Source organism: Pundamilia nyererei, unplaced genomic scaffold (assembly GCF_000239375.1).
Source record: "Pundamilia nyererei isolate P.nyererei 1_Seehausen unplaced genomic scaffold, PunNye1.0 scaffold00039, whole genome shotgun sequence".
Classification (NCBI taxonomy): domain Eukaryota; kingdom Metazoa; phylum Chordata; class Actinopteri; order Cichliformes; family Cichlidae; genus Pundamilia; species Pundamilia nyererei.
Window position 1 is genome coordinate 3,026,136 of NW_005187440.1, and position 24,509 is coordinate 3,050,644.

General features: G+C 40.3%; 2 protein-coding genes across 4 annotated transcripts in view; one reads left to right on the top strand and one right to left on the bottom strand.

Moving 5' to 3' along the window:
* The first annotated feature begins 5,868 nt into the window (after positions 1 to 5,868).
* rnf223 (ring finger protein 223) lies at positions 5,869 to 11,329 on the top strand. Of its 2 annotated transcripts, none has more exons than XM_005730804.1 (2): positions 5,869 to 6,148; positions 9,513 to 11,329. In XM_005730804.1, the coding sequence occupies exon 2, from the start codon at positions 9,593 to 9,595 to the stop codon at positions 10,298 to 10,300; it is 708 nt and encodes a 235-aa protein (XP_005730861.1). In that variant the 5' UTR covers positions 5,869 to 6,148; positions 9,513 to 9,592; the 3' UTR covers positions 10,301 to 11,329. The 2 variants fall into 2 exon arrangements, with proteins under 2 accessions (XP_005730861.1, XP_005730862.1); XM_005730805.1 differs by having other exon boundaries at positions 9,516 to 11,329.
* Positions 11,330 to 14,577: 3,248 nt separating this feature from the next.
* The window catches only part of LOC102206562 (tyrosine-protein phosphatase non-receptor type 11-like), a 13,288-nt gene continuing 3,356 nt past the window's right edge, over positions 14,578 to 24,509 (bottom strand). For both annotated transcript variants that reach the window (XM_005730807.1, XM_005730806.1), the window contains exons 5-14: positions 23,064 to 23,160; positions 22,767 to 22,846; positions 22,430 to 22,585; positions 21,268 to 21,399; positions 20,297 to 20,451; positions 18,146 to 18,213; positions 17,893 to 18,044; positions 17,554 to 17,654; positions 17,327 to 17,452; positions 14,578 to 16,105 (exon numbers count right to left, since the gene is read on the bottom strand). In XM_005730807.1, the coding sequence (XP_005730864.1) occupies positions 17,365 to 17,452; positions 17,554 to 17,654; positions 17,893 to 18,044; positions 18,146 to 18,213; positions 20,297 to 20,451; positions 21,268 to 21,399; positions 22,430 to 22,585; positions 22,767 to 22,846; positions 23,064 to 23,160 (1,029 nt within the window). In that variant the 3' untranslated portion in view covers positions 14,578 to 16,105; positions 17,327 to 17,364. The remainder of the gene's footprint in view (positions 16,106 to 17,326; positions 17,453 to 17,553; positions 17,655 to 17,892; positions 18,045 to 18,145; positions 18,214 to 20,296; positions 20,452 to 21,267; positions 21,400 to 22,429; positions 22,586 to 22,766; positions 22,847 to 23,063; positions 23,161 to 24,509) is intronic.

Here is a 24,509-nt window from a genome sequence, read left to right on the forward strand (position 1 = left end):
TTATCAAAGCTTAATAAGAAACATCTAAATTCTTGTGTTCTAGCTACAATGCTGTTGGTAATATGAGGTGTTATCGCTGCCCTGGTTTTCTCATCTCTTCTGTTTTGCTGTAACTTGAATTCAGCTCTTTCAAATTTTTAGTGTCACTACTCTGTCTACCCACATTCTCATCAGCCCATCAGCCCCTAGTCTCTTAGACTTAAAAGTCATCATGATCTACCACTGTCTTTAAATAGTATCGTCCTCCGCCTCCCCATCTCCACCTTAGTTCAGTTGCCCAGTGCATTGCCTCCAAAATCTCGATAAGTTCACAAATAGACACTACTAATGTCTAGACTTTGGAAATTCAATCAGTTTCTCCCACATCCATCTGTGATTCTGCTCTGTGACGACCCTTCTCATCAGATTCTAACTGACAAATAATTGTACATTTCTTTTCTTTTTCCTTCCAAGTAATCCAAGTGAATTTCCACCCATCAATTGAATTCATCCCTTGCAACAACACGAGCTGTCACAATCTTTTCCACGATTTCTGGCAACATTAACGGACACTTTAAAGTGAACGCTAATGTTGCCAGAATACACACATACTTACTAGAGGTTCCTGGTGGTGCGCAGAAAAAAAAAGGCATCATTGTTGGTTAATTTTTTGTAAATAAGTTTTGTGGAAAATGTAAAGATGCATGCAAGTTTGTATTCTCATTGCATGTGTGTGTGTCTGAGCAGGTGTTTATTTTGTACAACATATCATTTTCCAAAAGTCATTTGGCCCATCTGCAGTAATGCATAATACTGTGTCGGCATAAGTACGTCCATTAATGCTGCATGTTGTCAGTTAAGGTCAGAGTATGATGGAAAATTATAATTTCACACCAAACAGAAATATTGACTGAACTCAGTTCAGAAGTTATTCTTTATTTTGGAAAGCTATGCACAGAGTTTCCATCCCCCATGGAAAATCTGATCAGCACGTGATCTGTTTTTATACGGCTCATTTGAGTCTCCGAGGAAGTCGTAAACATCCTCCTTAGAGCCATCGTTTTCTCGATAACAGTGACGACAACAAGGAAAACTGGAGAGGATAAACTCCTTCTCTATGACTGTTTTGAAGTCATAAAGATAAATAATAAGTTTACAGTCAACTGTAAAACACACCCTTTTAAATGATTTGTTTTCTTGTTTACCTGCTTTGATTTGAAGTAATTTTGAACCTAACCTGTCAAAGCTTTGTCCCAGATCTCTAACACATCCATATTAGTGGAAATATAACACCTTTATCCCAAATTTAAACTTAACCGGTCTGTTTGCCCTTCACATTTTTATTGGATGTGGGAAGTTTAACTTCAGCAGTGACCTTCTCTCAGGTCTGTCATCCGACTTGTTGACAGTAAAGACAAGAAGAAAAAAGAAGGCAAAAGTTTCAAAAACACTTCTTGGCAAATTTTGTTAAGTTCAGTCTCCAGAAGCCGTGTGCTGTTAGCAAAATTACACGGACCTTTAAATTGTCATTTAAATTGTCCGCATAATCATGTTACCCCTGTTGTAATGATAAGAAAAATTAAAAACAGGAATGCTTCATTAATTAGTTGTAACCTAATTTTTTATTTAATGAAATTTTAATTTGAATACAGTTTTTATTTTAACTTAAATCCAGACCTCAAAGCGTTAATGATTTTGGTTTTCACTGATCATTGTTACATACGTTTGTTCTCAAACTCCATAATCGTGTCATATACGAAGCGTGAAAGAGATGAGTGCAGGTATTGCAGCAGGTATCCTTCCAATGAGAGTTTTTCACAGTCTTCCTGTGTCTACTCTCTCTTCCACATGAGTATGTACTATCTCTCCAATTAGATAAAAAAGACTCAGGCTGTCCTTGAAGCATCAACATAGTCAAATAGAAGATGCAAAATCAGATGAATGGGTCATCAAGATCCAAACAGAATCCAATGACTCACAGTCCTTCAGACCTTGCCAAACAGAGGCTCGTACTTAAAAGGATTTATCCGAGGGTTACTCATAAAGTGAAGTCTGACCTTCATCAAAATCACAGACAAATGCAAACCATGTAAACTAATAAATATTAACAGCAGTTGTACTTAATATGTCTTTATCGAACACACAAGTAACTCACTGTCCATGCTAGAAAAATGATGTGAGCCTATTTTTCCTAGCAGTTGTTTTTTAAAGCTACTTGGAGTCAGGTGATCCAGGGAACAAGCTGAGACGTGATAGAGGCTCTGTCTTTAGCAATCATTGAGGTAATCGATTACCAAAGCAGTCACTGAACTGGGTCATCTGGGGAAACCCAGTGCACCAAGTCACCAGTCAACCATTCGCTCTCACATTTACATCTATGACCAGCACTAATTAACAGGACACACACGTCCACATCTGTGGAGATGACGTATGAATTGCACAAAAAGAGGCCCCAGCCAACGAGGAGGATGGCGCCAACCACTGCACCATCCCTACAGTGTCTTCAGTATCATGTACAATTAGTGGTGGCTGTAATTGTATTGTACCAGCAAAACCAGATTCGGCAAGGGCAACAAACTACTTCGACCAGTTTGGGATGAAGGGAAAGTGAGGAGCTGGAAAAAGAGCAAAGAGACAGAAAACAAATAGAAGCACTTGATAGGCTGGTGTGACCAGTAACTGCAAACCAGGAACAGGTAGTTCCAGAACTGGAGCTACCTGCAGAGCTGTGGAAGAGAGGGTAACGGGAAACAAAACGGGGGAAGAGAGAGAGAGAGAAAAAAAAACCATTGTTTCATTGCAACTAAATGTCAGATTTAGAGCAACCTGTTACTAGAAGACTCTCTGCTGAATGTCACCTTTCTTCACGTCCTTGAGTTCATTGTAAAATTCCACTAACCCTGCTCAACTTAATGTTCAACTCATCCTGACACTTCCACCAAATGCTAGAAACTGCAGTCAAAGTATAAGAACTGCAAATTAGGTAAACATGACTCGGTTCTTGGAGAAGTTCTTGTTCTAGGATGCCCTCTGGACCCAGTGGAGGTGGTGAGTGACAGGAGAATGGCGGCTAAGCTGTCATCCCTGTTGGACAACATCTCCCACCCCATGCAGCAGACTGTGACAGCACTGAGCAGCTCCTTCAGTGGGAGACTGCGGCACCCACGGTGTGGGACGGAGAGATTTCACAGGTCTTTCCTCCCCACTGCTGTCAGACTCCATAATAAAGACTTTAACTGATCAAGCACACACATCCATACATGTGCCATAACACTAAGTGCAATAATCTTTTCTGGCATCGTTGTATTTTTACTCAGTTGTATTAAGCATTTGTATTCTATTTTTATCTTATTGTATATTTTATTCTACTGTATATAGTATTTTATTTTATTCTATTCTGTACAGCTGTGTACTGTATTTATTCTTATTGTATTCTAATTTTTGCTTCATAACTTTTGCACTGTCCACTTCCTGCTGTGACAAAACAAATTTCCCACGTGTGGGACTAATAAAGGTTATCTTATCTTATCTTATCTTACCTTAAGAAACCCTCGGGAGAGCTTGATCATCAGGTTTGCACAAATTCCAGGAGAGATTTTGTCCCACTCATCTCTACAGAAACTCTCAAAATCATGTAGGTTTTTTTGGTGGCACTTGGTAACTCTGAAGTTTCAGCTCCACAGATTTTCTATAGGGCTTTAACTTTGTGTAATGTTTTGGGTCACTGATATGCTGGACATGGCAGCTTCAGTGTTCTGATTGAGGAAAGGTGGCTCTTGTCCAAGATTTTACAATACATGACAACGTCCGTTAACCCCTCAATGCTGTGTAGCTGTCCTGTAACCTTAGCAGAAAAACAGCCCCCAAATAAAATGTTGCCACCTCCATGCTTGACTGTGGGGATGGTCGAGATGATGCCAGAAAACCCCTTTTTTTTAAACCTTGTGCTGACCAAAGGACTTTCTTCCAGCCTTCTCAGAATCATTTGCAGGTCCTTGAGACGAGCTTTACAGTCCACTCCCACTCCAGCCTTGTGGAGGTCTACAAGCTTGCTGCTTATGTCCTTTGACAGATCTTTGGCCTGGGAGAAATTGTTTCTGTGGTCAATTGTTTTTTTATGCGTGGATCAGATGGGCACAGAGCCAATCAGTGGGATACAGGGGATCAAGTACTTTTTGTTTTGTTTGTTTTACTTTTCTGGATATTTGGTTGAGAGTCTGTCTCTCTCCATTAAAACAAAACTACCATAAACATTAGGGACAGTTTGTTTCTTTATAAGTAATCGAACTTAAAGAAATGCACAGGGAGCCACTGGAGACAAACGCTGGGGACTGGAGTGACGTCATGCAGTCTGGTAAAACATTAAGACGCCTATGTGTTGCTTTCTGAACTAGATGAAGGACAGAGATTCATGGAAATTTCTCGACAGGAAAGTGGAAAACGAAATTCATGCAAGCTGTAGATGCGAACATTTACAAATCCAGTAGGAGGCACATCTGAGAATCCTCAGTGTTAATTAAAAATAATCATGTCACTTACCGCCAACACTGTGCACATATTCCTACTAAAATGAAACAGCAGGAGATTCTGACCTTGGAGGCATGGCCATAGAGGTTGAGACTATCATATTCATTGTTTGAGTAACTGTCAGTTCAAGAGGACAGACAGTCAACATTGTGTCATTTTATGGCCCGTCTGCACAAACACATTCCCTTCTCACGTGTATCATTTCCCTGCCATCTATCGTGCAACATCATTCACTATAGAATTACACTCTCACTAAATCTTTGGCATGTTTATTATTTGGCCCAATACATGGATTCCAGGAAAGGGAATTAAACAAAAACAACAAAGAAAACATCTGATTGTACACCTTCTCCTTCGTCAAAGGCCGCTCTGCTTAGTGCCCAAGAAATGACTTTGCTGATACGATAGAGCAGTATTTGTGCTTGGGTTACTAAATAACTGAGTCAGTTAGGAAGCTGTTATTGCAGAGACATATTATTGCTAATGGCCAACAGCCATTAGTCATTTCCATAAGATGTAATGAGTAATCAAATAAAACACCCAACACACATCCTTCAAGTCATATAAATGAGCAGTAGCCTCTTCACGGTGGATGCCGTTGTTACTTTTGTGTTTATATCCTGTTAGAGGTGCTGATTGAATATCCTGACAGTCTTTCAAATACAGATTTGAAGAGAAGTCTTTCTAATCTCTGAGCTCTGACCTCCTTAATGGCGATCTCGCCCTCTGAGATCAAACATGATGTCATTTTTGTTTTCTTTTCTTAATGAAGTGTAGCTCGGAAAGTTTTGGAAAATGTATCAGGCTGAATTATAACGGCTTGTAATGTTGACCAGCAGCACTACAAGTGGAGCGAGAGCCTGTTCGTATATGCAGCGGTGCTCTGGCGGGAAGATATTCCTCTATCACCACCTTATCAGTGGCTACATGGAAGTGAGACCTGTATATGTATTGTGTATCTTAAGCACACTGGTTGTGTAAAAATTTTTTTTAAAAAAACAGCAGTTTCAGTCTGTTTGCATTTATTTATTCTCTGAAAAAGCCAGTCCTAAAGGTTTTTGTTTTAAGGGCACAGACTTGAGTGCTGTTGACAAGAAAATGAATGTTGCAGTCACGTCAATAATATATCAGATTGAGTGTGATTAGTGTGCTGTAGGTTATAGGTGTTTGTTTTATGTGTGGAGAGACAGTGAGCACAGGCAGAAAGAGGCATGAAAGAACATAAAAAGACAGGCCAGTAATGTGTACTACTCTCCTTGAAGTTGTGAGGCGTCTTCCTCCTCCCCTTCCTCCTCCTCCCTCCCCGCCTCAAGGCCAAAACTCTGTTGAGGCCATTTACATAGAGGGCTAAAAAGGGGAGCTGACAGAGCCTGACAGGTGACACTGAGGAGGGACAACTCAGAGCTGACTCTCACACAGCGAGCCGTTACTCAGCCTCTGAACACGCACCCACTCGAACAAACACCACGGAGGAGGACCTCAACCTGAGCAGAGGCACAATTAACACCCCAAACTCCCTGGTGTGAATTTGGAAGTCAGTTGAATTTGACTGAGAGAAAAATGCTTTGTCAAGTTCTGAGGGAGTGAGCTGAGCTCGGCCCAACCGCGATCAAGACAGGAGCACATCTTAATCATCTAACAGGTAAACTGAACTTTTGTTCTTCATGCTGTTTTGAGGCAATTTTTTAAACAGTTTGAAGCTCACTGATGTTAAACTAAAAGGCTTTAAATGCTGCACTTTAGTGTTTGCACCCATATTTGATTATTTATTATTACCCGTTAAATTGAACAAAATGACACTCCAGGCTGTCTTTGACAAATGAGGCTGTTTTATCTCATCTCCATACTGCTGAGATGCAAAGAGTGGTACCGTCACAACACATGTTCATGATCTCCTGCTGCAGCAGCCACATTTCACCAGTGGCTATCTGTGTATTCAGTTTATCAGATGTCTGCACTACTGCTTCCTGCATTGTCCTTTGCGCGTACACATGCTACCTGCTGAACAGATCTGTTTTTGCCTCGACCTAATCTCACGATCAGTTAAACCGTCTCGAGCCGCCCCTAGTTCAAACTGTCGGCAGGTCGAGTTACATTTACCTTTCAAATGGAGAACAGGTAGTGCAACACTAGAGATGGCAGTTGAGCCTGACACAAAGAAGCGAGGTGGGTGGGTGGGAGGGGGATGGGATAGTAATACACAAATAAGTTGTAAAAGAATTGTGTCAGTGGGATGGGTGAGGAGAAAAAAACATGTGCACCTGGTCAGCAATGTGTGATTGCAAAGGGAAGGTCAAAGCAAAGCACTGCGCAAATACAAAGAGATTTAGTGGTGTTTTGAAGTGTTAAGGGTTGAGCAACGACTGAGTTTGAGTTAATATTTGACCTGATGAACAATATCAGTTTTTTTATAGCTTTTCCTCTGAATGAGGGCGTGTAACAGTTTGTAGCTGTAATTTTTTAAAAATCAAGAGAGCAAAGGAGAAAGAAATGGTCTGTGGAAGCCAAGTGCAAAACCTTTCCTTTTGTTAGGGGGGAGGTTGTGTTGTTCTCTCTGCAGTGCACCTGCTGTCACTTTCTTTTGCACCAAAACAAGTGAAATGGACTCACAGCGGTTGATATCTCTAAAGTTTAACCGACTCTGTCCTATTACTGCGTATTGCTCGAGCCGTGTGCTAGGGCAGTCTACTAATACTTAAACAGAGCCCACAGGGGCTAATGATAAACTCTGAAGTATTACAATCTTTACACATTAACAGTAGAATTTTTACAGGAAATTTCCAGAAGCAATCCCACAGATTCAACTACCAAAACAAGAACAACAACAACCAAACAAACAAACAAACACAATGTCCCTGTGAGCAGATGTTTCTTTCTAAATGAAGTAAATTTGTAAGGTCAGAGAGTCAGACTATAATCTGTGAAGTGTCCTCAGTGCATTCCTTCTGACCAGCCACCAGACTGAAACCTGTAAAAGTTTAACAAGTTTGTTACCAGATTAACAGACATGGAAACAGAGCAGGAGATGTCACATCCAGCCAATCAGTTTAAATTTAGCTACTTTATTACTGTAGATGCAGGGAGCTTGCGTGGGATCATCAAACGACTTTTCCTCTTTTCGTAAGACCTTGACCTGGCTCAGTGTGCCTTTAAAACACATGAAATACAATAATTAGCCACATATGAACCTTTAAGTAGGTGTTTAAATATTTGCTAAATCCTTAAAATGTTCAAAGTATGCTTGTTTTGCGTAAGTGTCATTTTGTGGTTAATCAGCGTTGGTAATATTGAAATGAACTGAATTTTCAGTGTGCTGCATCAGACACTAGTCACTGGGAGTGTTATCTGGAGGTCTTCTACCTCGTACTGCAGTGCCACGGGCGTCCAGTAAAGGGGCACGCCCGACAACTAAACCGCAATTTGAAAGAGAGTGTAATTGATTCAGAATCCGCGGTTAAAGGAGTCTTTAAACTGATAAGACGGGTGTAATTATACCGAGAAATCTGTCCTCATCCTACTGAAGCATTCAGCAGACATGTGGAGGGAGAGAGCTCCCTGTGCAGGAATGTGAAGGGCAGATGGAATGATTAGGTGGAGAACAAGCAGGGACTTTGTGTAGATGGGAGAACTGGGACAAGACCGGCCCTCGGGGCACAGAGAGGAGAACACCTGTGCTGACATCATTCATCCCTAATCCACAAACACACAGAAACCCTCAAAATGACTGACTTTTAATACCAAAACTACAACATTAGGGTTCTTTCCTAGGAAGATATATGAAGCTTTGAGTTTGAATGGAATAGGGACTTTTATTGTGGATTCATTTTGAGACTCTCCCATTTTTCACACATCAATGAATCGGTTAATATTTCCAGAAGAGTAAAGAAATAATCCATTCGGCTGTTTTAGAGGGTGTTCATCAGATGTTTTAATAAAATATAAAAGAAAGTACAAGATAAAACACAAAGATACAAAAAAAAGACAGGTAAAGGATCCAAACAAATTCTATGAGTCACTATTCAGCAGGCAGTTAGACGTGATGTAAAAAAAGGTGACGAAGTTAAAACTTGAAGGAGACGGTATCTGTCGTAAAAGCCAACCAAGATAAGCTCAGCGTGGTGCATGTGAGCTGCGATGACAGGACGTTTTTTAAGAGGAAGTACAAACCAAAAGAAGGCTCTCTGTGTGGAGGCTCTCCAGCCTTCAGTGAAGCCGCTTTATTCCCACCAGTTTTAAACAATTATATCAAAACTGGTTAGATAATGTAGATTCTTTTAATATTCACTGCAGCTGATGAGAGATGCTGTATAATACACTGAACAGTCTTGTAGAGACCCCAGAACAGGAATGGATTCCCAAAACAATCAGGGTGACTCTCAACACGAGTCCCCACGCTTTACATTTCCACAATGAAGACATTCACCCAGCGTGAAAATCTGATAACCCCGTAGGTGTTGACCAGGATGTTCAACAAACAGCGTTCAACAAATAACAAAAAAAGAGATCCTTGGCTTTCATTGCTTACTGAAGACTGACTCATTCACTCCCTCTACATTACAACACTAAACTACACAGTGCGCATCCAGCAGCCGTTAATAAGTTCTATGATTTATAGCAGAACTAAAGGTCTTTGGCTTTTCTTTTTTGAGGCACGATCAAAATGTTGTCATTACTGGCGCTGTACCTGCAGCACTGCCCACACTGTGTAGGGGCTGGAGGGCTTCTTTTCATTTTGTGGTCACTTAACTGATTTATATATCTTTGTGCATGCTGCCTTATCACACAGCATATTTGACCAGTTATGCATCGTTCCCGAAATGCTCCTTGACAGGATAAAAACTTTAAACTTTGTAATATTATCAGTGTACCAAGTGAGGCTAAGAACACTAAGGATTTATCCACTCATACTGGATAAATCCTGCCTTGGCTAGGCATGACTGTAAACTGTTGCAATTTCTACGGCATTTTTAAGAACTCTGAATACTAATCTGTGCATTTCACTCCAGCAGGGACTTCAGGACAGACCAAGGCAACAGCCTGAGAGCCCAAAAGGAGAGTTGACAAAGGACGTCAAAGACCTCTAAAGATGGAAGATACCCAGCAGGTTTGGCACGTGACGATACCCTCGCAGGAAGACGCTGGAGAGCTGCAAAAGAAGGTGTCAGTGGCAAACCAGCCCGAGTGCTCCATCTGCTACAACACCTACGACAATGTCTTCAAAACACCCAAGCAGCTGCAGTGCACCCACACCTTCTGCCTGGAGTGCCTTTCCCGCCTCAATGCGCTGTCCAACCACAACAACAAAAACCCCACCTTAGACATCCGTTGCCCCATCTGCCGGCAGGCCACTATTTTGCCAAAGGAAGGACCCCCAGCCCTAGCCACCAGCCGCGAGGTCCTCTGCGAGCTGCCCAGCCACCAGCAGCAGGAGGAGCCGGTGTGGCTGGAGGGGGAGAGGCTGTGCTACAAGAGCAGGCAGAATCATAATAGCTCAGGGGACCCTGAAAGTCCTACGGCCTTCTGCGTCTGCATTGACATTGGGTCCTCCAAGATGGACACTGCTCCCGAGCTTCCACAGCGCCATCTCACTATGGTGGACAGAGTGGCTGACTGCAAGAAGATGATCCTCTTCATTCTGCTCCTTGTGCTGCTTATTGTGGTCGTTTTGTGGCCTCTGCAGTGCGTGTTCAGCACCGGGAATATGCGCTGCTTCAGCGAAAGCACCCACACGACCATCAGTACCACCCCCAACCCCAACATCACCAGTGCCATGTTCAAGAAACTGGTGGGATAAACATTGAAACTACCTGGACTTCACTTGTAAATGCTTAGAATATTGTGAATGATACATTTGTACTGTTGTGTGACATTTTAATTATTATTATTATTATTATTTCCAAATTGTCTTAAAAGTGTATTTTATTATTGCTACACAGAAACAGCTCCTCACATTTTCAATTTGAAAAAGAGCCACAAAGCTTAAAGCGTCTATGTGCAAGCTTTTTTAGACATTTGACCTCAGTGCCTCCCGGTGGCGGTTTAAAAAACTGCAAGCAGGCAAACAGCCCGTAAAGTAACACTGACTGCAGCCATTTTTACCAGTGACATGTTATTATGGTGTTATAGGGCACAAGAATTCTTGACATAGCTTGTTTTTTTTTTCTTTTTTTACGTTATAATGAGATGAAATTTCTTGTTCACACAGACAACCATAAACTGTAGATAAAGGATGGACTAGCTTCAGTCTGTAAAGTGAAGCCAACGTGGATGCGCCTTAGCCAGCAGGGAGAACTACGTACTTCTCACCTGATTTATTACCTCATTTTTCTAAAGTGGGTGGGTCTTATCATATCACAGCCACTCATTATGTATATTTAAAACAATAAAAAATAAAACTAAAGGCTTCAATGGTAGACCATGAACCAGCAGCTATGTCCATCTTTTACAGTCTGTGGACACGACTGATTTACAAATAACACCACACAGTGAAGCGAGACCAGCTTCACTGTGTTTGTTTAGCGGCACAGAGAAGATGAAGAATCTCAGCACTTTAATCTGCGCTTGTATTTTGAAATTAGACATGATTTTTGCTTTCTAGCAGGCTCAATGGACTGGAGCGCAGCTGGGTTAATTTATTGTGTCTACTTGTACACAACCAGGAAAGCTCAGAGACGCTGGCACATGAAAGTTGAACTTTGCTTTGCAAATGTCCGTCTGGCAGCACGAAGAAGTGTTCCCAGTATGTCAATGAAAAACTATGTGTAAAGTGTGTTTTCTTAAGACCTTTTGTACAAACTTTAAATAAAAAACAAACAAAAACTCAGATTATGATTCTGGAAAATAAATCATTTGAACAAAGTTGAATCACAAATTAAGTTTCTAAAGCCTCAAACAGACACAAAGCTACTCACACCCTTTTATGCTAATCAAAACAAAGCGTAATCTCATTATCAAGTTAAAAAACAAACCATGCCCTATGTAACCATTAAACCGTCACCATAAAAGCCACCTCCTCCTTTGTCTGGACAGGAAGCCGTCTTTATTTCTTCCTGGATTCTGTGTGACATGACGGAAAAGTTAGGTTGTGGGGGCTTTCCAGAGCTCACACGTGGCATATGGATGATAAGAGCATTATGTTGATTCGAGCTTCATTTAGAGGAAGCCATAAAAGGAGAATTTCCTCAAGTACCAGCTGAAGCTGCCGGTAAATGTGGTTAAACAATAAATCCAGGCGAAAGAGAAAGGTGCTGAATCACGGCCTCGAAGCAGTTTCCCCTAAATAGAAAAAGGAAGTCAAAATAAATACTTCTTAATAAGTTCTTGTTAGTTGGAAATAAACTTCTCTACATTTAAATTGATCATTTCCTATAAAGAAGCCTTTTATAAATGCCTGCCTCCAATAAAGCAGATTTGAACGGCCAATTTTCTTGTGACAGGCAGCAAAAGAAAACTAGCTTGTTGAAATTCAGCTAGGAAAGCACTAATTTCACACTCATCGCCTGTTTTATTTGCTCTGGAGTTCTAAAGCATATTTTCTTTAAGCCACTTCAACCATGAAACACTGGTGTTTTTTCAGTCTTTCCTGCCTTGCTTTTAGTACGAGCAGGTTGGTGATCAGTATCGTGCTGTAAAGCTTTTACCAAATGAAATGACAAATGGAGTGACTAAGCATAGAAAGGTATGAGCTTGTCATTAGCACAGCCCATGATTCAGTAGCTTGTAGAACCACCTTTAGCAGCAATAAAAGTTAAAGTAATGATTTTCTGTAAGACTTTATCAAACTCTCACATCACTGTGGAGGATTTTTAGCCCACTCTCTTCTTTACAACATTGCTTTCACTTCATTGAGATTTGCGGGCATTCGTTTAGGTACAGCATAAATGTTCCACCCAAAGATGAGGTCTGGACTCTGACGGGTAATTGTAGCACGATGATTCTTTTCTTTTTCAGACAGTCTGTAGCAGATTTGCTACAGTGGGATCATTCTCCTTTTGCATGACCCAGTTTGAGCAAAGCTTTAGCTGTCAGACAGATGGCGTCATATTTGACTTGAATACTTTGGTATACAGAGAAATTCATAGTTGACTCAAAGACTGCAAGGAGCCAAAGTCCTGTGGTTGCAAAACCCAGATTATCACCTCTCCACCACCATGGTTGACAGCTGGTGTGAGGTGTTTGTGCTCATGGGCTGTGTTTTTGTTAAACATAGCACTGTGCATTAAACATCTTCACTTTGGTCTCATATGTCCTGTTCCTGAAGTCTTGTGGTTTGCTAAGATCCAGCTTTGCAAACCTAAACTACTGTACTGTGCACAGGAGAAAGGAGGCCTTCTCCCAGCAACTTTTTCATAGTTCCAAAGTTTTGTGCTATCATAAACTTTAACATCAACTCAGGCCTGAAACGTAGCGCTCATGTCTTTGGTCGTGGTTTCTCTTAGAACTGCATGGTTTGACCTCAGTCTGAATTTGCTCAAACGTCCACTCCAAGACAGACTGGCACCTGTCCCAAATGTTTTTTCCACTTATAAATAATCCCAGTCTGGAACGTTGGAAGTTTGAGTTTTTAGAAGTAGCTACATATTCCTTCCCAACAGCAGTTGCTTCTTTCCTTTATGCAGAGATGCTCACATTTCTGGATAATCAGTAAATCAAATGCCTTTGATTAGCAGCACCTAGCTGCTACATTACCCTCTTCACTTCTTTGAAAGCAGCAAGTCCTTAGTTTTTCCACACACTGCTGCACTTTGGCTTATTTTTGTAAATAATTAAGCAGCTGTAATGAGTCTCACACACTCACACATACACCTGAGACTGTATTTAAATGATATGAAGACCTTGGTAAAGACCCAATTATTTTTATAAAACGTACCGATATTTAAAATATGACGTGACTGTAGAATGAAAGATTCTCTCTCCTTTGAAGTAACAAACTAAAAGAACATAAAATCAAATGAAAACATTTAACTTTATATAGTGCCATCATAGAGTTTTATTAAACTATGATAAATCATTTTGTTGCTCTGACAGATCATCGTGTCAGCCGTTGTAGTCTATACAGCAAAAAACAAGGCGTCTGGGTGGAGCCAGTGCAAGAAAAAGAGCAAAAGGGAAAAGCTTCCACTGAACGACACTACTCATTTCGGGTTTACTGCAATCAGAGGAACAGGGGGATGAAAAAACAAAAACTAACAAAACAAACAAACAAAAAACCTCCGAAATGCACACACATTGAACTCATGTTCAAGTAAGTGTAAGATGACGAGCAGAGTGAAAATACCACATTACTTCTGCAAAGCTCTGTGTGCGCTGGTACAACTCAGAGCCTGAATTTTATCATTGGTAAAATTACAGATTTACAAAAAAGTCAAGGTACAAAAAAAAGCAAGAACAAATAAAAATCAAAAACTATACAATCTGAAACAAAAAACAAAAAGATAAACACTGATGGCAAAAATTTAGTGCACTACAAAAAAAACAAAAAAGCTGACGAACATCCACACAGCCTGAGGTTCAGCAGTTTCACACTTTCAAGTACTGATGTTTCACCAAATCATAAACACAATCTGACCAATAGAGGCAGAAGAAAAATACAAGAAAGAAAGAAAAAATTATCCCAGCGCAGGACGAAGAAAACAAACCAACAAGTCTCATTCATTGGACATAAATCACAGTTCATGAAGAGAAAAACAAAAACAACAAAAACAGGAGGATTCACACGCCATCAGTGCTCGAATTCAAGGGACGAACAAGTGGTGCAGCATTTTCTTCACCCACAGACGTCCTGTGGGCCTTCACCGACATTCATGTAAAACAGAGCTTTTATTCACATAAGAGTCAACCGTTTAAAGAAAGAAGAACTTGATTGTGCTTGGCTGCATCATAAATTGTGTTCATTTCAAAAATAACATTAAATCACAAGCTGCACCTGCAGGAGTCCAGCTGTAAAGACGAACGGTGTGAACGAGTGCCACTCAGTCACGCTTTTATTTTGATGCTTGAATAGGAAAAAAGTGGACTGAACATATTACCAAGGGTACGTTCCACCGGTCAGACATTCAGTAGTTTGTTGGGTTTAAAAAAAAAAAAAAAAAAAAGGGTTTTCAGGACATTGAGTGACTACGGTTTAAACCATCTAGGACAGACTTCCAACCTTTCTACGCTTCTATTTGCACAGGATATTTTGGTGCTGCTTCTTGAGGCTAAAAGTAGCCAACAAGCTGCTGCACAGCCCTTTGCACAGCGGCACCGCTGTCTTCCTTATCACATCAGTGACGTCAGCTTACTCTCTCTGCTATCATCAAGCCTGGATTACGGCCATCTTCTAAATTACTTTTTGGAGACAAATCTATTCTTCAATCTCGGGGTGATTACAGTGGGCCAGATGGCCATCTGCCTCACTGTAATCGCCCCCCTTTCCCTTGTCTCCTTGTGACAATCTACCCCCTGACAGATGTTGAACAGCATCAGACCCGCTGATTAACAAGGACGACCAGTCAAACTAAGCTGCGAGACGGCGGTCGGCTGAGCACGACTCCGACCGTCCATTCAGGAATCCTTTCCACCCAGTTTTCTGTCAAATATGGACTTCAAATATCTAAGAATGATTTCTTACACCACAGCGCATCTTTATAAATATATATTTAAATAAACATCAAAACATAACCATTATACCAACATCAGTAAAAGAAAAAAAATGACTTCATGGACAGAACAGCCCTAGTTTTCATGAATGACTGTTCTTTAACTGGAGGTCATGTTCACGTTCATAGACAGTCGGGGCAGATGGGATTTGTCCCGAAAGCGAAAACAAATCACCTCCAAAATTGTCAAAGAACAGTGGATTGCATTTGCAGCTAGTGAGATTATATATAACTCCTTCAAAATACAAAACTTTGATAATCAGTCATATCTAAATAAAATTTATTCACTTTCACAACTTAAAAAGACAACTTCATTAAAGATTCAAAGGAGGGAGGGGACTTGCTTGCCCGTCTTGTGACTGGGGTCATGAAGCAGGTTATGCAACTGCCCTTGCCATCACTCAGCGGCCACATTAATAACCACCACAGCTGGACAGACAGAACACAGCAAAAACGGTCTTAGAATCCAATTTAGACGACAAGCAGCCAAGACTGAGAAAGAGATAACCGAGTGAGTCGGGGCAGCGTGCGGACAAACGGCTTAGTTTTGACCTCTTCCCTTAGTCCCACACAGCTACGTTCACTTGAGGCCAGGCCGGGCTCCACATTTAATATCTGTCACCCTAAGAGAAAACTGTTTTTCGCCCTCATGTAGACTTGGAGAGTAACAGTGGGTTTGGGTTGGCTAGATTACAGACACATCCTGTGACAAGGCACTTGTGCTGGTTAAGAAAGGGAGAAGCATTAGCACAGGAGGGAAGAAAAAGGGCAAGTGGAAGTGGGGGGCCTGAGTAAGGGCACTATGCTGTGGACTCCACAGAAGTCCGGACAGACAGAAGTCCAGCAGGACGGTGGCAGCAGACACATCAGCCCGCCACTTTCGGTCCACGCCAAGATCCAGCGATGTGGAGTGTACCGAGTGTGGAGTCCCCCCCACCCTCCCAAGGGATTTTCAGGAGCTGAGAAAGTGAAAGAAACACAGACATGTAGACCAAGTACGGTTTGGATTTTACATTTCATGACTTGATGCTCGAATCAGATCGAAATTATAAAATAAATATAATGACGCTGTTCTCAAGCATCACTGAAGTTACACAAACATGTCCTCAGTCTTTCTGGCAGGGATCTTATTTACTCATTTATTATTAATTAGATTTTTATAACTTCACTCAGGACATTTTGATATTTAGGAATTTATTGGTCCATCATGCTGCTCTTCAACATTCCCTGTTGAGTGCTGCACATCAAGCAGCAATAGGTGCAGGTTTAAGTGCACCCATTACTTACTTAATACTTTCTACATACAATCATATACGCCTCCAACCACACGCTCGTAAACACTGATGCACAGCTAAAAATTTGAAACTACCCATGAAAATTAAATCTTTTCCATATTTGTATCAAAGTTTGAGCCAAGAAAGACAGAGAGAGGCTGAGGAGAATGGTAGTTAGTCTTTTATGTTATGCATTTTAAAACATATCTGACAGAAGTCCTCCAGAAACAACATGCCACATTCAATTAATGCATTTTAAATACATTCAACTGTAATCAATGCTGTATTCAGAATACGTTTGGTGCCTGTGACCCCAGAATCAAAGTCATGATTCATTCCCTGTAACACTGCTGGGTTCCTTGTCTTGGTGCTTATATTAGTCACCATGACAGAAAAGAATGACAGTGTGAGAACTGAGGTTCATTATAATTTGAAATTAAATTCAGTCTTTTGTTGCTCTTAAAAAAAAATAAATAAATAAAAAAAAAAAAAAGAAGGGAGCACTGGTATTCTTTAAAGCCAACTCGGCTGCTCCTGGCTAACCTATAATTTAAAACTGAAAAAATATAGGAAAAGTACCTTTCTGCTTACACACGGAAAATTAATTCAACACTAGAAGAAACAGAACTTTCCGCCATCAGCGGAAGAACACCTTGAGCTTTGATTTTAGGGGAAACATTTTCTGACACGTCAGGCTTAAGTTAGTTTTGTTTTGTTTTTTCCACCCAAAGCTACATTTACTGTTAATGGAATCCAGCACGTGAAACCAGAAATGCTTGTGGTAGTTTTCTAAAGTGACTAAGGCAGAAGGAAAAGGAAACAATGAAACAAACAATGTTGGGCTTTTTTTTTCCTAGCTTAAAGGATGGATCTCTGAGAAACATGGAAATAAAAATTGACACTTACAGAGAGGCAGACAGAAGAGGAGGTCCACGGCGCCGATTTTACCTCCTGGTATTACTGCTGAAAGATGTCTGAGGGCTTTTGAAGTTTATGTTCTCGTATACGCTTGATGAATCGTCGTTTGTCAGCCTAAAAGAGAAAATAATCGCTGTGAAAATGAACCCACTGTCAAACCCTGCTTAAGTCCTATGATGACATTTTTTTAACACGTGTATGCCTGATGGACTTACACAGAAGAAGAGCGTGAGGAGGTCATGTTGTGCTTGGACCTCGAGTTGGTCATCTGGGGATATTTGATATTGGAATATTCCCTCTCTGTCATCTTATTCCTCTGAAAAGTGACAAAAAATTAATTAATCTGTCATCTACTGAAATTACTAAATCTCAAACTGTAACCACATTCAGCAGTGAAAGAGCAAGTGGTAAACACGCCTAACCAGCTGACATGCTGATGATTTGCCTCTCAGCTCTAGCGTTTAAAATGTAACTGACGGACTTTACACGCCTTCACTGCTCTGTCAAAAATCTAATGTTTTAATACAGTAAAAAACACTAATATAGCCAATTACCTGCTCCTCCTCCAGTCTCTTCTGCACTGTGTCTATGTACTGCTGCACAGCCATGTAGATGAACTTATACTGAGCCTCTGTTTGCACCATGCCTGATCTCTGCTGACGTACCCTCTGGATGGTCTTTGGGACATCGATGTCGCAGTCGAGACCTAAAACACGCAGATCCAAATGTTAGCAGAACAAAGATATATATCTTTATTAAAAAGTAAAGGATTCACAATCCAGAAAGTTTCATATCTGAGCCTCATACCTTGGCGGTTAATAATGTCGATAAGGATGTCAATGACGATAATTGTGCCAGTTCTGCCGATGCCTGCACTTTAACAAGAAGAAGTTTAAGGTTAAAACCATGTGTAGCTACAATACTTGAAGAAAAGCATCAGAATCCAGGTGAAAAACAGTTATGAGAATATTTGAGCACACAAGTATAAGCTGAGGTTTCACTTGTTTTTATTTCCATTTATTGCTTTAGGGGAAAAAAAAAAAAATCAACAATTTTCATCAACAATCCCACCATTAATATCTGCTGATGTAGACCGTGAAGGCAATGGAAAATTGTGGTGCTTTCAAAGTAGTCAGCAGAAATCAGGCCCACTGTTTACAAATGCAGATAAGCTTAAAATGTGAAACTGCTGAATTGACTGCAAAACCAGAATATGGACTGTTGAGTTGCATGAAACCAAACCCCGCTCAAACTTGACTGGTAAACAGTGCTGAGACAACCAGAAGGCTTCTGCTATCTTGGTCCTTGCTTACAGACTGTGCATAAGCACATCTCTGTTTATAGAGGCGGATTTATCTGAAGCCAGCTGACCGCTGTGTTTAAGAGTCAGGTCAGTGTTGTCCTTGTGTTTACAGTACATGTTTGGATGGGTGTGTTAAGAGACAGAATACCACACTAAAAAAAACTGTTTAAAACATTTGCTATCAACATGTCTGCAAACGCAATAGACACAGTGTGTGTGCAAAACTGTACGTCTGAATTTTTAAAAAAAATGTTTTTTATGTTAATTAATTTGGGATTTTTTTTTCAAGACATTGCATTTATCGCAACAATGTGTGTGTTGCTTGTTTTGATATATCCATTAAAAACAGATCAAACAGCTGCCTGTTCTCTACAGACTTTTAATAGTTAGGCCCTCAAAATTACCTATTATATTTAGTTATATTCAGCGAGATTAAGAGTGTGTGTGTTTAAACCTTCATTTCTGAAGGAACACCGAGCTTGGGACTTAATCGGAGGTCGACATTGATTGTGGCCGACCACATTGTGGTCACACTATATCGGCCGAATTAAAATGAAATTTAAAACTGACAAGTTGTTAACCAAACTGGCGTTCTTAACTCCAGATTATAAACCTTAATCATAGCACACCCAAGTGGCCAACTGGAAAAAAATAAATAAATTAAACAAATTCAGTTGGTGAAATTTAGGTGCTTACGATTAACCCTTACAACCACAGGAGCATTTTCAGCTGGGGCCAGCCTGATTGACATACATTGTGTAGATTTGTACTTTTAGCTCATTTCAAAGGCATTCTGGTGATCTGGTGGCTGGACAGACTGCTGAAGTCCACTGTTCTTCCTCATGTTCACAAAAACACTTTGAACTTGCTTTGTGACTAACTCTTTGTGACTATGAAAGTAAAACGAAACTTGTAAAAGGAAACGATAAATAAATATGTAAACACAAACACAGCCAGCTTTAGTTTCAACTATGAAACTATATTTAAACTATGACCAACTCACATTAAGAGGCCAAAAGTGTATATGCCACTATACCAAGTGCAGACTTTAACCAGCAGGTAGGGTTCCCAGGTTCTTGGTATTAATGTCAAATTTTGACCACAACCCCAAATGGATATTCATCAAACAAGCTGGGGTTTTTTTTGTTAGTCTCAGATTTCAGTTCCTGGTTACAAGGAATTAAACCTGATGCTGAACTATAGGTTTCTGATTCTGGGACACTTTCCAGTTGTAAGGAGCAGTCATCAATATTTTTATAACCACTCTCAGTAAACTGTAGAAACCACCAGGAGTTCAGCAATTTCAAAAGTAGTCAAACCAGCTGCCCAGTACCGACAGTGCTATCACAGACAAGTCACTGAGATGCCAGTCGCACCATTTTGATATCAACAGACTTTCATCTTTCAGTACATCACTGGCTGATGGGATGCCTGCATATATAAAAATAAAAAAAAAAAAAAAAAAATAAAAAAAAACACAACAGCAGATGCTTCTAACAAAGTGCTTTATGTATGTGTATGCAGAAGAACATAACTTATTGTCAGTGTGAGAAACCGATCTCTTTGGTGTTGTTTTTTTTATAATCCCAACCCAGAATTAGTGAAGTTGCATGAGCATCCTATAATAAAATAGTCCATTTTCTTCCTTGTCATACCTGCAGTGGACGACAATTGGCCCAGTGTGTGGAATGGTGCTCTGGGTGCGGTTGACCTCCTCTAGGAACCAGAGGACGCCTCCAGGCTCGTTGGGCACTCCGTGGTCTGGCCAGCTCAGGTACTGATAGTGCCAGATGTACCTCACAGGCTCCTTCTATAAGTGACAAATATGATGAGGTGAAGTTACCAAAAAACGATTTAAAAAACAAACAAACAAACAAACAAACAAACAAACAAACAAACAAACAAACAAAACAGAACTAGCTATCGGAAAATGAAAACCAAAGGATTCCTAGAACCTAAGACATTTCCTCTCCAAATCAGCCTGATGAGACTGTGTTAATGGAAACTCACAATCAAATAACATCATAATTCTCAATAAACCAAAGTGTTGTTTGTGTTGTCACACCTTATCTGAATAGCCTACGTCGTGCTTCTGATCACATTTCTTCTGAATAAAAACTGAACTGAAACATACAGACCTATTCTGGAAACTAACTGGAACTAGACTGAAATGAAAAGAAAATACTCAAATCAAAATTTAACCCATTTAAAGAAGAACTGTAATAAAAGTTAACAGAGGATATTCCATCTCTGTTGCTATAGCCCACCTAACATCCAGACTGTGTGTGTGTGTGTCCAAATATCACCCCTGAAATATTCAGTGTTCCTCACTGATCAAAGCAACAGCCTCTAAGCTTTCATTAATAAACACAGAAAAAAAAGAAAGGCAGGCACTCTGAACTTTTTGCTTATTATTGTATACACGTGCCAAACGCAGCATTAAAGATTATTTATGCATTTATGCATTTAGCACAAAAAAAACTGAGCATGAGCACTGGATTGTGGATCTGTGAATCCACAAGTGCAAGCTTATAGTGTACAAACACAAGCATGTGCATGTGTGGTGTGAGATAATTTGTCCTCAGGTCAGTGGGTCGGCTCAGACTGGGAATAGAGCGTTCCCTACCCGGTCCAGACGTGTCACCTCCAGCTTCCTCAGGATATGGTCTTGTGCTGGCCGCTCGTCCACATTCCTCACCAGCACTTTTCCAAACTCCTTAGTGGCATGAAGGTCTGGCCAGTAACGGAAACATTTGTTCTAAATCAGAGCAAAAAGTAGGATTTAGTTTTCCATCCAGCCTAAAAGGTGACTGTTTGGCAGCAAAGGGTAACATGGATGTAGTTCTTAATATTCAACTCAAAGCTTAGATATCTATGGTTTTAAGTCTGCGGAAAGTTTTAAACATAAGCACAAATCTTGCTGTAATTGTTTTTATTTTCTTGGTTTTAAATACGTCTGACGTATGAAAGGGTTTATAATGGTGCATGCAGCATCTATTTACATGATGTACTTGATGTGTAAAGTACACAAAAATAGAAGAGCAAGTCGTGCCTGTGTGTGTAGATCTATGAATATTTTAAAGCATGCAAAAATGCCCAAGTGCCTGCTGCATTAACGTCTTTTATCAGTCAAACTGATACTGAAAAGACACAAAGTGTGCATTAAAAAAAATAAATAAATAATAAAATGAAAAATGCACTACAATGCTGGGAATGAAGCTTTTGATACTAAAAATTCCTGAAGCATGACCTTCCAACACTGTTTGATTTGCCCTCTCTAATGAAAAATACTGCTCTGACTGACGAGTATTAGACCATCGAAAGAACCCGCTCATCTCGAGCAGCTTTTCAATCAGCTTACATGTCATATCAGCCATCTTTCTCCCCTCCCCCCTAAACTTAACACACGCCATCATTGCTACTACATGACCGCACACCAATCTACAGCCATCTAATAATGCTTTACATCTGAAAAAGCTGAACAAAAATGAGTGAGAGCAAACCACCAGTATTTCATATAGGGCAATGCATAAAATGTGAGCATTTTAAATTAAATCAGAAATATGTTTTTATGTTGACAGTTTTTCTCTTCCATCCACTGAAACAGGATAAAGAAAAAAGATAACAGCAAAAGAAAAATTATATCAGGAAAAGTAAGACATTTCCATTACGTCCATTAGCTTTCCTTTAGGTATTTTGTACATGGAACTAGAGTTTCACTGCCCCACAGACCCTCTGCTAAAATATAAAGCTGCATATTTGGGGGACGCTTGCTGCAAACTGCTCACCCGTCCTCGTTCCATCTCCTTTGTGGTCATGACAATTACATGTGAATTCTCCTGATACACCATCTTCCAGAAGTCAACGACTGTGTTTTGTAGACACCCTTGGGTGGCAATGAAGACTTTCCCCTCCTCCACAAAACGTCCATCTTCATGCATACTCTATGGGTGTGAGCATGAATGATAATTATGCAGCTATGATCACATGAAGATGAGAACCTAGCATGCTACCAGATAAATGTTCTCAAAATCCCAGGAATACTCATTATTATTACTACTACTACTATATTTTTTTATAATGCATTTGTTGATACACGTCTTATCTAATGCTGAACACACTCACTCTGATATAGTTGGCATTGATGTAGTCTGAACCAGGAACATCAGGATCCATTTCCCTGATTTCAACACGTGTCGTATCGACTGAAAACACAAAGTAAAAACTATTAGTACACAACAAAAAGTCTACAGCTTTGTGAGACCACACTAGATTTTGTCCCCTCCCCAAACATAACGTAAAGGCTGTGAGCCATCAAAGCAAAACTCTGCATGCTCTGCTTAGGCCTCTACATTGTCTATTTGTGTCACTTTCCACAGGAAGTTGGAGAGGCAGGAAATGGCAGGCTGCTGTGTGACTCACAGGGGAGGATATTCTTGTATCTGTTTTTACTCTTGTTTTCTGGCTTTTGGCCTTCTTTCCGGGGATACAGCAGTTTACACTCCTGCTGCTGAAGTACCTGAAGATTGACAGCAAAACAAAGAGAAACACAGAGTTGGGGGAAGTTTCGAACAAAAGGAAATCCACAATAATGGAACTGAAATTTAAAGGAAGACAATTATATATGAGCTACTCTAGATTAAAGTTAACAGTGTAATGGGCTTTTACTACAGCAGGGGTCACTCTGGAGTGGAACAATAGGAAAACGGCAGCATTCACATTGCACAATGAAGAGGAAGCATTTCACCATACGAGTTGTTATTAACAGCACAGTTCTTTATTTATACTTCCTATTAATAGATATGTCAAGCAATTATATCAATCTTTATTTCCTTTGCAATGATAATTAAAACCAGGTGTGCCATGAATTAGGGCTGCCACGATTAGTCGACTAGTCACGATTTCGTCGACTATCAAAATAGTCGACGATTAATTTAATAGTCGACGCGTCGTTTGAAGCTTTGTAAGATCACAAAAGACGCAGGAATAAGTAGTAGGATTTAAGAGTGTAATAACGGACTGAAACAGAAGATGGCAGGACTGCATGTACAAGGATGCCAACTGCCGTTAAACCCTGAAGAAGAAGAAGCTGTGTCCCAGAATTCATAGCGCGGCCCTGCTCAGTTTCCAATAATGGCGGCAGCTAGTTAGTTTTAATGTTACTCTTATTATTCTTTCTGGGTCACAAAATAAACGTTTTACACATTTTCAGGCGAGAATGTAGCTGTGCAAACCTCAAATATCTGCTCAGTTTATCAAGACACCACATATTTTCAAAAGCGCTCCGACGTTTACGGAGACGTCTGTTACCCACCAGCTCGATAGCTAGCCGGGGGCTAGGCTCACTAGAGCCGGTGAGAACACCGGACTCCCGGCAATTCGTTTTCAAACCCACCGCCGTCTTTCGCTACTCAGGTTAACCTCCTAGGACCTGGCGTCCATATCTATCTATCCACACACACACACACACACACACACTCTCTCTCTTTGGGTTATTTAGACCAAAATACTCATTTTTGCTCTTCAACGGCCTGATATCCATTTACGAGGACATTATACTACTACTGTTCTATCAAAATTTTAAACGAATACCTTTATATGTGGCTCTGATTTTTCATAAAAACAAAAATCAGATTTTTCTTTGTTTATACATTTATCGGGCCCCAATATGCCCAAATATCAAAGAGAAAATAAAAATGCATGCAGTGGAAGAGTTCGGGTCTTAGGAGGTTAAACATGATATATAAGTCACTTAGAAAACTTGTTATTGTTTGGCTTTTTTTTGTATTTTATTTGTTCCTGAGTAAATCGGTTTGGCTGAGATTAAAGTTATAGTTTTTACACAGCTGAATAAACGTCAAGCAGACA